This window comes from Vanessa tameamea, chromosome 20 (assembly GCF_037043105.1).
Source record: "Vanessa tameamea isolate UH-Manoa-2023 chromosome 20, ilVanTame1 primary haplotype, whole genome shotgun sequence".
In the NCBI taxonomy this organism is placed as follows: domain Eukaryota; kingdom Metazoa; phylum Arthropoda; class Insecta; order Lepidoptera; family Nymphalidae; genus Vanessa; species Vanessa tameamea.
The window spans coordinates 3714696-3727167 of NC_087328.1; the positions used below are offsets into that span (position 1 = coordinate 3714696).

Sequence of the window (12472 nt, forward strand, 5' to 3'; positions counted from 1 at the left end):
GTCGATCTGACAAAGACACATTGCGAACCGTCGTTCGACTCGCCGATTACGTTTTTCAAATATATCTTCAGTAGCGATCGCCACAGTTCGTAATGGATATGAAAGCGTTCCCGCTCGCCGCGGTACACGCCGATACACACCTCGTGCGGCTGCTGCGGCGAGTGCGGCGGGTGCGGCGGGTGCGGCGGGTGCGGCGGGTGCTGCGGGTGCGGAGGGTGCGGCGGGTGCGGATGCGGATGCGGCGCGCGGTAGTAGTCGGGGTAGGGCTGCGCGGGGTGCGCGGGGTGCGCCGGGTGCGCGGGGTGCGCGGGCTGCGCGGGAGGCGGCGCGGCGGGCTGAGCGGGCGCGGGCTGCGCCGCCGCCGCGCCGCCCGCCGGCGCGCCCGCGCGGTACCCGCCGCCGTAGCCGCCGTACCGGTACTCGCCACCCGAGCCGTAGCCCCTGCGACACATACGCTCTTAGCGATCGAAACGAACTCGCAGCATACTGCCTAGACATGGTAGATTATTACACTTTTTGATAATGTACACTGTGGGTGACTGACCTGTCGCCGTCGGGGCCGTACGGCGGGTAGACGGGCCTATTCGACGGATAAGGAGATCCATATTCGTACCCGTAACCTTGTTGGTAACCTGGAAATAAAAATGGCTCGTGTTAAAATATTTTACTTTTACGACAGCAAATGTATACACATTTTATTCCAGAGAGAAGTTTGTATCTATTTTACTTTTCGTACGTAACCATTTATGCATTCCTACACTTAGTTAGCTGTTTAAGCGAATCAATAAACAGTATGCAAATGATAGTAACTTCACTTGAAAAGAACAAAAAAACATTTAACAAGCAATAGCTAATTCACAAAAGCTAATAATCGAAAACTAAAACCCAAGCATTAAAGCAATATAAACATATTTATACGCGATAAATTCAATTATCTACTAATAACGTATGGTCCGATCAGATATTTAATAGCACAAATCGTTTTTCTTGTTAGAATGTATATGTCGCACGCTGTGTATATTTAAATTGAAGATTAATAAGCACGTTATTTTGGTAACTTTATAATGAAATAAAACGTTTTTATACACTCATCAAATATTTAATTTTGGAATTACACATTTATGTTTTTGGTTCATCTTAGATATCAAGAGTATATCGATATCATAATATTATCTTATAAACTCGCGGTCATGAAAATGAAAAAAAAAAAAACGTTTTATTCCATAATAATTATATAATCAAAAGTTAGAGGCGATTCTAGTTTCAAGCTTAATTTGTTTAAATAAGCGCATCCTTAACATCGGTACTTTAATGGACAGCTCATTTAATTAAAACTTTTATTAATAATAAAATATCTTCTAGAACAAGTTTAGTACATCTCACAACATAGTAACATGAATAAATCTAACAGGTTAATTGCTTTTCATAATGAACGAATATTAAAGTATCGATATTTCTCTTTAAACGTATTGATTATTTCGATTACATAATTTGCAACACCCATTCAATTTTTCAACCAATAAAATAAAAAGCAGCATCTCCGCCAATGGTTAGATGTGATAGGGGTTTCGGGGTCAAGCGTGGGTTAAGTACCTGGGGGTCGCCTCGGCCCCGGCGGCTCGTCGAACGGGTTGGAGGCGGCGAGGTTGTCGCCGCCCGGCCCGCCGCCTACAACCACACGAGGTTATACCACCCGTTACGTGCTACGTGGAAATCTACTGACCGCCGGGTTGGAGACTATCATACTTTGGACGTGGACGTGGACGTGGACGTGGAAGGTTTCGTCGTAAACATTTTCAATTTTGACTTTTACTTTAGATTTGATTACGTTATTGATATAATATAATTATGTTAAGATTGAATAAATAAAACTTAAAGCAAGATGATCATGACGCCAGTAGATTTCCTAAAATATATATTATTTTGTCGTAGTAAGATCGCCATGAAAAATTATTGTATAAAAAATAAATTTTCAAGTCTTATATATTATATACGTCATATAAACGATATCAATATAGAAAAAATCATATAACATTTACGATACAATTTTTAATGGAGATCTTTAAAAGGTCGAACTATGGTGCTCAATTAGTGAGGAGTTAGTGACAAGCAAACTAAAGCCAAATGATTTGTTAGCCATTGTTCAGTATCAAAACGAAATAGACTTATACCAACAACAACTATAATTACATTGGGAACGTGTTACTAGGCATTGCATACGTATATTTCGTTCTGATCGGGCAGCCAATGAAAATTATTTTATAAGGGTTAGTTCAGACCGCACAAATAAAAACAAGCATCGGGCGTTGTTCTCTGTAAACCACAAGAAAGCGGTTCTCTAATACTATATCTATGTAGCGCTTATTTACAGCGTATAGAACTTGGTCCGTGCAATCGTTTTAAACTAATCACTAGTGATTTTAAGTTAATGATTATACAAGATAAAAGCAAACATATTTACACTTCCCCGTTTTGAGTCAGATTACTTTGTACAGTCATAACGAGTGTCAGAATGTAAACAATGTACAGTTCGCAGTAGGTGATGGCAAAGTATTCTTCCAAAAATCCATCTGCCCGTAAAATCACTCGAATTATATTTAAATTGTAAGAGAGTTAGAGTAGTTAGTTAAAAGTTTCAATATATAAGCAGTCGATGTAGGGCGATGCTCGATACGACAATGGGACGTAACGGCTTGGTGACGGTGTAGTGACGGAATGGCGAGTGTGGCGAGTGTGGCGAGTGTGGCGAGTGTGGCGAGTGCGGCGAGTGTGGCGAGTGCGGCGAGTGTGGCAAGTGTGGCGAGTGTGGCGAGCGGCGCGTACCTTGCGGCTGCGCGGGCTGCGGCGGGTAGGGCGCGTAGTGCGCGGGGTAGCCGTCCATGGGCGCGCCGGCCTGCCCCGCGCCGCCCACAAACTGCTCGGCCGAGTTGGACGAGCCTGCTGGCGACACGTCTCGTTTTACTACACGCTCCTTACGCGGGAGCGAACTCGACTGACATATATTTTCGTGCTCCTCTGGCTCATCTCAGTTTTATTGTGAAGGCATAATTAATTCTATACGATATTCAGGTTTGACATACATATTGTTTAATATGTGGTTAAATTTTCCTTTTTTAGCAGAATAATTTTTTTGGTCATGTTTTTAAGTACAAACTGTTATATTTTTATTCCTTTTATGATCGATCGCAAATGGAGCGATCGCAGAGAGAATCGATTCGAGGCGTGCGATAATATATTGCCGACGTTTAAATTCCAATATAAACAATTACCTGCACTAGTCGTGCTGTTGGACTTGCCGCTCTTCTTCTTCGTGGACGCCTCCACCTGGTTTATGATCGGCTGCGGATCGATACCGCCGCGATCGAAGTGGCACTCGTATGCGAGCAGATTCTTCGTGTAGTGCTTCCGCAACGTGTAGGCGGCCGACGACGACGCACCTATCCCGAGCAGACCGGCGATATCCTTCCACGTTTTATTCTTCGTCACCTTGAAAAAGCATACATGTTCCACTTGTAATACGACTCAAACACGCGAGCGCTTGTAACATAAATAACGGAGATTTACTGAAGGAAAAAGGCGATAACTCGTATTGTTAACGAGCGGGAACCTCACCATGTTTTTCTAGCCGGCTACTTAGTAGCAAAGTAAGCGACGAGGCGACGCGCGCTCCGTGCGGCGGGCAACGGTCTACTGTATAACAATGTTCGTGCAGTCGAAGCGTTCTCGGCGAACGTTCTAATGATAAAAATTTATTAACTATCGTTAAAACGCCAGCGGGTTTATGGCGGCTATTCACATAACACCGACGGTACATGCGCTAACATAAATCCGCCTTGAAGTATTAGCCTTTCTTACATCGAGTACTGTGTGAGGTTTTAAAACCACTCGCTTGAGTCAGTTTAAGTGTTATGAATGTTTGCAATCGTGCTAAAATATAAATAACACGATAATCTAACCGCTATTTACTTTTTTAATTAATGTGAGTCGAACATTAAAGTGCCTATAAAGTGACATAACGAACGGTCGTTATTTTAACTTGGAACGAATAACTCATACTAAATCTTGTGATACAGATAAAAAATGTGTATTACTACTTAGTCGAAGGAGGGCGGCGCTCATAAAAATCAAACCAAAATGAAATATTTCCTATTGACATCTCACTACAGCAAAGCTATCATAAAAATAACGCACGTAAAATTTTATTGAATTCCTTCCTTCCCTAAAGTTTCTCTAGTAAATTGGCATCGGGTAGAATTAGGGATAGAATAATCTACATAAACCGTTTTATCGTAATATTATTGGTGTACGCGGCACAAGCCAGTAAGCCTCTTGAATCACTCCGCCCATTGGTGAAAACAGTCATTTAACAAAAACTTCCGAATGGTTTTTCCTTAATAAAAACAAAATTATGAGATACCAAAGTTAGTTAATATTACTTGCTTACCACTCAGATCACTCATCATTATATTTTTCATATGTTTTAAAACAGCCTCTATATTCAGTGGGCTAGCTGGACTTACGTGATAACAGGTGCAAGATCTCAAGCCTCCTGACTGTTATTATACCAGTTCAGGTAGTCCTCGACAACGACAACCGACAAGACACTTATAAAGGAATTAACTAAAATGTATCTCTGCTCACCTCGACGAACCCGCCGCGGTCGCGCACGAGCAGGTAGAGGCGGTAGAGGTCGAGCGGCTGCTTGGAGATGGTGGGGCAGGCGGCGATGGGCGTGCGGCGCTCCTCCATGAAGGCCAGCAGGCGCTCCACCCAGCCGCGCCGCTCCGGGGCGTCGTCCATCTCGTACAGCTTGCCCAGCGAGTCCGACTTCTGGCGCAACCACACTCATCATACATACAGCGCAATCGGATGCGGAGTCGACTCGACAAATATTATTCGGGTCAACGAAATGTGCAACATTCCAAATACATATGTAAATAGAAATTAAACATAATATAAACGATATTCATTTACTATTGGTGGAAAGAACACCATATATAGAAATCGTACGATTTCCTTAGCGTGTTCTTGAATCACCAAAAAAAAAAAAATATTACAAATTTGAATATTAGAATACTGAACCTTAAATACTTAGCAAACAGGAGAGTAAAAGCCAATATTAATAGATTTATATGAATTATAGTACTTCTACATCATACATTTTTGATATTATTTAGGTTATAACTATGCATACCTTTTCCATTAACGAAACATGCCAAAATCTACATCAAATAAAAAAAAATACTATGACGAAGAAGAGATTTATACATACAAATTACAATACTCAAAATCTACAAAAAAAAATAATAGGCAAAGATCGCCTTCTATATCTACCGACAAGTTTATTAAAACCTTTAATGTATGTATATTTATCATGAAACAATTGTTACATTTTAATAATTAATAGGAAAATTTATATGCTAAGTACACATTCAATATCACTTGAATGAGATAAAAAAAAAAACCAACACCAATAAGTAAATAGCTGGAAGCACAACAGATTGTAGTTTTTAAAGCTCAAGCATAAAAAATAATTTTGATTAATTTCGCATAACATTCCAGATGAGATCTAATTATTCATCTACAGGGCGTTAATTTGTTTGCATGGTTTATACGTTAACTGTAATAATAATAATTATAATAATATGGCGCCATGCAATTGTAAACGCGTTACGTTACGTTTCGAGCACTACACATGCTTAGTGAGCTTTAACTTGGATATAAACCTTTGATCTGTAGGACTCCGGCGCTATGTGACTGTTAAACACCTGAAATACACGAACACAATGCAATGCTTCGTCTCCTACGTATATATTGTTAGCATAGGGGACACGGGGTACATACACGAATGGAGAGTGTAATCGGAAATTATAATGTGCGGGTGTTATTATTGACAATTATACATGGATCTCATTACCTACAAAGAAAGACACCACTAGGATTAATTTAATGTGGTGAGTAAAGGTAGCAGTATACGTATTCGAAATCATCTACTAGTTTAAACAAATCGGCTTACGATCAAAACTTAAAAATGTACATCGTCGTATAACAAAGCGAACAGAGTCGTTCAGAACACGATCGAGTGAGGTCGAGATGTGCAACTCACAGGACTGGAGGGCGGGCGCGGCCAGGGCGAGGGCGAGGCGTCGTAGTCCTCGTGCGCCGACGAGTGCGACGCGCCGCCCGGCGACGGCGACGGCGCCGCGCTGCCCGCGCCGTACTCCTTGCGGGAGCTCTTGGGCGTGCCGCACTGCTCCTCGCCTGACGCTGGAATGTCGACGAGCCTCACATCACTACGACTGATTTTGGTGAACGACTCGGCCAGTGTCGGGACGTCATGATCACGGTTAGAACTACGTATGATATGAGTGGCCGACTATCATGGTCGTGATTAGCACACCCATTCGAGATCGGGTCGAAACTATCACGAGCAGTCGGGGTTGCCGATCACGAGCTGTATCTTTGTGCGCGTGGGACGGGTGTCGCGTACCGGCGGAGGCGTTGCTGAGCGTGCTCTGCTGGCTGCCCTCGTCGAGCGGCGCGCCGTCGGGCCCGGTGGTGACGAGCGCGGTGGCGGGCGCGGCGGGCCCGTTGTCGTGCGCCTCGCCCGGCGCGTTGGGCGGCGGCATGGTCTCGCCCGGTGGGCCCATGTGACGACCCGCTTGCTGCAATGCGAATTAATTTGTATGATTATTTTATTCTTTAAATCGAGAACCAATGTAAAAGCAAATATCTTCAAAGTTAATAAAGAACACTTATATCTAAGATCTTTTGAATTACGAAAATATAAACTCCACATAAAAGCAGCTTGAGATTTGAGGATAAGACCAGCTTTTGATGCTTTTGTTTTTTGGCTTTGGAGGTCCCAAGAACGCCGTCTATAACTTATTTTTCGAGTTGTGCAGAGGTAAAAAACTTTTAAACGACAACAATTATTATTAATATTTTGTAAACGGTAGTCATAAAGAAGAAGCTTTAGCTTTTTTTATCTTAATTTACTTTCTTATAACAGAGTTATTTGTACTGTAGTGTGATTACCTTGAGCGGGGGATAATGTTGTGACGGATGTGGCGGCGGAGTAGGCCGGTAGCCGCCATACGGGTAGGGGTGGTGGTTGCGTGGCGGGTAGGCGTAGGGCTGCGGCGGATAGGGCGCCGGCTTGTAGGGGCCGTGGTGATAGGGCTGCGGCAGCATCGCTCCGGGTGGGGGCGCCGCCGACGGTGGCGGCCCTGCGCCCGGATTGCCTGCGCCAGCTCCGGCCCTCACGGTCGGTCCGCCGCCGTCCGATAACGATGACGATGGCCGCGGTGGCATCGGTACGTTCTGAGTACCTAATGAAACATTTAAATATTTTAGCATACAACAAAATAAATTTAATATATATTTAGATCGGATGGCAGTAGTCATTTTGAAGAACAAAATTGAATTTACAACTATCAACTAATTTATCCATTGCGTCGATTATAAGAAATACTAAAAAAATATGTATATAACTCGAAGAATTGTATAAAATAGACCATAAGTTTCGTTAGATACTAAAGCGAGTAAAGTTAAATAAAAAACTTGTTATTCGAATATTATATACGAAGAATTATGATCATCATGATCATTTGCTTGTTCTCATTTCATTTTATTGCACCTGTGATCGGCGTAGTGTATAAGCTGCATAAAAAAAATTTGGCAGTTTTATGGCCTGACGCCGACCCTTCATGGGAATGCTTAGGCTGATTTTAGTTTCCCGCCATCATACAGATTACAACATCTCAACGATGTCAAGTGACGCTGGTATACAAAAAATACCATATATCGATTCTATGACACCCAAGTTTTATGATATGTACTATTAAGGCAATATTATACTCTACTGCGAACAAAAACCAAATCCGCAATAAAATAAAATTCTTTTGTTTGTTTGTTACTATAAACATGTTGTGTTTTTTAACGTCATTATCAAATTAGTTTACATTCGAAAACAAGGCAATAATGATAAGATTCAATGTTACGATAATCACCCCACATTAAACAGAATAGCATTTGAGATAACAAACAATTGAAGGATACTTTTATTGGGTCGTAAATATCCCACTACGGGTATGAGGTGCGCTGAGCTTTTGTTAAACTACTACAAACTACGTAAACGTATACTTATACGTATACGTTGCGGTTAGAACTTGAATTAAATTGTATTCGAGAGTGCAAGCGGCAAACATTTCCGTGTGTGATCGATCCGAACGCTCACGGTTCCTCGTCGTACACACAATTTGAATAATACAGTTAACGAGGGCTCGCCTAAGCCGGGGCGCATCAATCGAGGGCGGAGAGACGCACCAGATCACTTTCGTTTTCCGGCGGCACGTGAGCCGCATACACCGCTAGCCTGCGAATTCTCGCTGCACTTTATTGCATCCGTATATGTGCATACGACACACGCAACACATTGACCGAGGCCGAGATACGAACGGCAGTGATTTGCGACGACGAAAGTGGTATTACAGCTTTTATGTAGGTCGATTTGAACTTATGCAGTTATGTCAACATTACATCATACAACTCGCCCTACTCTCCGACGAATGTCTTAGCAATCGACTTATCATTCGCTTATAACTTATCATTACGAATATAAACAATGCGTTATCACGTGCACGAGACGACACTTTAATCTCGTCAGCGAGCAATTATCGGGGCATTATAATATTGTTGGTGCGATCAGACGGTCGGCAGACGGCGAGGCGCCGGTGAATCATATCGAATGAGGCATATGCGCCCATCTATAATACACCTATTTGTTTACAGCGACCATTAACGACTGCAGCCAGAATAATGGGGTCGACCGGAACGGGCCACCGAGTCGTAAAACTAACGCACTATCAACCTGACCACAGTCATGGTGTTACTATCTGCCAGTAGTTTTTATAAGTTGTAAATTAATACCTGCACCCGAACAGTAAAATCAATTAAATATATTCATATAACTAGGACAAATAATCTTAAAACGTAATTTACTTTTATATAATACATTATTCCACAGACAAACTTTCCTACTTGTCTCATAAATATTATATTACATAATATTTACTCTCTCAGTGGTAGACTAAATAAATGTTTCAAAAATCTTACGTATGTTGTTAAGCCAAACATTCTACAGCGTATAGGACCTATGCGCATCCCTAATGACACATATATATGTACAATTGTACATATATATATCATTACAAGGAAAACTGTCAAGAACCGTATTATGAAAAGTTGAAGTTGTCCAAACGCACAATTCTAATAGCTTCGACTTTTCGTGATCTTTTTTTGATAAATATATATTTTTTTTATCATTTTGTACAAGTTTTTAACATACTTTTAGCACTGTGAAGCTCGCTCAATAAGGATATGTTTTATATTGAGTAACTTATTCAAACAATTTTATCAACATTGTTAAATAATGTATATAGTAATAGTATCTAATAGATTATTAAAAAATCGATTGTCTCCAGGGACCACGCATAACTAGCCTATGCTAATAAAATAAACGCTAAACGAAAATAATACATAATTAAAAGTTAAGTATATAATATTTACAAAGTTTATCGTATGAAGATACCGAAAGTATATTTATTCTCCTAAAATAACAATTACATCCTGGTTAGCATATTTGTCTTAATAGCTTATTCAACCCCTGCTGTTATTACCTTTTACACAGCCTACCTTATCGCAACGGTACACACATACATCAAAACAAACACACACATCTATACGTTTTTTCAGGGATGAAGCACAGTTTTATTCTAGTACCTACAGCTACTGAATCTAGTTATTAAATTAAACTTTAAATAGATAGTGATGCCACTATTATTTAAAACAATTAGCGTAATTAAATGACTTGTTTTATTTTATTTGTAAACCATTCATTATTATAATTCATTCAATTAGTTAAAATTATTGTTCATTTGTTTACCAGTTTTGTGACAAATAAGTTCTAATTAATAATTAGAACTTAAGTAACATAATATGTTACATATTTATGCGTATGTTTTGTATAGTGCTTTATATCATAAAATGCGATTTCAACATTTTTATTTTATAAGAAGTATGATTTAACATTAATAATAATTAATAATTCATTCACAAGGTTATATAAAAATTCCAGATTGTATAAAACATAGAAAATAAATTTTTAATTTCATAAATAGTTTACATCAGGAAAAAGGGATTTATTTATGTATTTTAAACATTATATTCGAACTATATAAGAGCGCAAAACGAGTCTCTAACAGCTATTATTTAATAAAGTATATATACATACACCAATAATTCATAATATATATTATTTGCAACGAAAACTTAACACGAATAATGTATTTACATTTCAATAAAATAGTTAGCAACTCAGGAGCAAAACGTGCTCTACAGAGGTAAAATGGCACTAAACGCACACATACATAACCAGCTCTGTCAAGGGCAGCAGCAGTCCACGACGAGGTCTTTACTTTCCCGCCTACAGCGGGCTCGACGTGATCGTGATCGAACCGATCAAAATATACAGAGTCTTATAATTAATAAACGTTTATGTATCTGCGACTTTTACGGTAGCTAAATTAATTAAACAGTCATTCATTTTTTTAATGGTAGAACATTGTTATGTTAATGTTTATAATTTCAGAAACTACGATTCTTTATAGAGTAATAAGTGCTTTATGTTCGAATTGACTTTCTTTAGAATTACCTTCTTTTGTTGGACTTCATTAGTATTTGTCAAAGATAATAATAAAAAATATCTGAATAAATGAATTTTAAACATTTTATCAATTCATTAAATATTAAAATAAGTTGTTATAAAAATAAATTATTTAATTTTAGCGATATTTATTTCTTGAAATACCATATACCTTTCCTACTTATGTATCATATTATGAAGTATTTTTAAAATGTAATATGAAAAAAAAGAAAACAATTATAATGTTACTGTGACAGTGTTCTATTTTTAAAGACTACAATTATTGTGTTAACAACTCTATTATTTACATAATTAATACATAACATAAAACATAATCAGCCTGTAAATTTCCCACTGCTGGGCTAAGGCCTCCTCTCCCGTTTGAGGAGAAGGTATGGAGCATATTCCACCACGCTGCTCCAATGCGGGTTGGTGGAATACACATGTGGCAGAATTTCATTGAAATTAGACACATGCAGGTTTCCTCACGATGTTTTCCTTCACCGCCGAGCACGAGATGAATTATAAACACAAATTAAGCACATGAAAATTCAGTGGTGCCTGCCTTGGTTTGAACCCGAAATCATCGGTTAAGATCCACGCGTTCTAACCACTGGGCCATCTCGGTACCGTATACCGTACTCTTTTTATGAAACATTTTACCACATACAAAAATACCTCATGTATTCCCCTTTCCTACTTATATGTGAAGCAAATATGAATATATTTAATTAATTATGTTAATTTTGCGCATAACGAAGACTTCGTTGTAATATATGCGTCATAGAAAAACTATATTTCAGAATAAGCACGCAGGTGAATCATACCGACAATAGGCAGTTTTAAAGGCATCTCAGCAACAGGTGAAACGATTGTAATTTTCTGAATTTCGTGCCTTAGTCATGCCGCTACACAGAGAACAGGAACTACACTATTAACAAGCAATTAGTATAATAAACCCTAATCTAAGGTATATAAGGCTTGTTTCGCATCGTTTAGTGTCGTGCGGCTAACTAATTAGTGTCGGTGTAGTGCTACGGTGTAGTGGTGTACATGTATCGATATCACGTGTGGAGAATGCGGTGTTGCGGGCTGGTAATGTGCGGCGAGCCACGTACCGCTGAATCCGCCAACGGTAGTCCGACATTCCGTGAAAATGATCACATACACAATATACGATGCAGTTAACGAGCCAAAATGTAACCACTCTCTTTAGACAAACATTTCCATGGTGTAGGTCGATATTCACGCTACATTTTGCAGATATCATTTTTTGTGTATTTAATTAACAACTTTCACTTTATCTTTCGTGAGAAGTAACTAAATTACATAAAAATTTCATTGGTAATTAATTTGGGAGTACACTGAGTTTATTAATTTAATTTTGCCTAATATTTAAATTTGAATATTCTTACTTACGTTTACAGTAATAGAGAGACGAGTCATTATTTAGGACGAAAATAACACGAGTATATCCAACACCAAGAATATGCTTAAGAAATCAGATCTATCATTTAGGTTTGATATGATTTAGATTCCAGTTTAAACAAAATCTTGGAAATGTTGATCAATACTTCGAATTTAAGCAGTATGTTATATGCATGTAAGCCACTAGGTACCTACTATCTACTATTTAAAAGCAGATGGTAACCATACTAAACCTGTTTTATAGCTACGTACAATTACGATATCCTTTGGATTTTTTTTAGCGACGTAAAGCTATTTTATCATATTTCGTCGAGATTGCCGTAAATCGGACAAAATTGA

At 39.2% G+C, this 12472-nt stretch overlaps 1 protein-coding gene across 12 annotated transcripts in view; it reads right to left on the minus strand.

Annotated features, from left to right (window-relative positions):
- Osa (osa) overlaps positions 1-12472 on the minus strand; it is a 91742-nt gene that overhangs the window by 5674 nt on the left and 73596 nt on the right. For 6 of the 12 annotated variants that reach the window (XM_064218084.1, XM_064218089.1, XM_064218088.1 and 3 more), the window contains 10 exons: positions 7039-7331; positions 6491-6665; positions 6107-6267; positions 5727-5768; positions 4642-4830; positions 3270-3486; positions 2824-2940; positions 1594-1668; positions 545-632; positions 141-441 (listed from right to left, as the gene is read on the minus strand). In XM_064218084.1, the coding sequence (XP_064074154.1) occupies positions 141-441; positions 545-632; positions 1594-1668; positions 2824-2940; positions 3270-3486; positions 4642-4830; positions 5727-5768; positions 6107-6267; positions 6491-6665; positions 7039-7331 (1658 nt within the window). The remainder of the gene's footprint in view (positions 1-140; positions 442-544; positions 633-1593; positions 1669-2823; positions 2941-3269; positions 3487-4641; positions 4831-5726; positions 5769-6106; positions 6268-6490; positions 6666-7038; positions 7332-12472) is intronic. The other 6 variants (XM_064218080.1, XM_064218079.1, XM_064218083.1 and 3 more) reach the window with 6 other exon arrangements.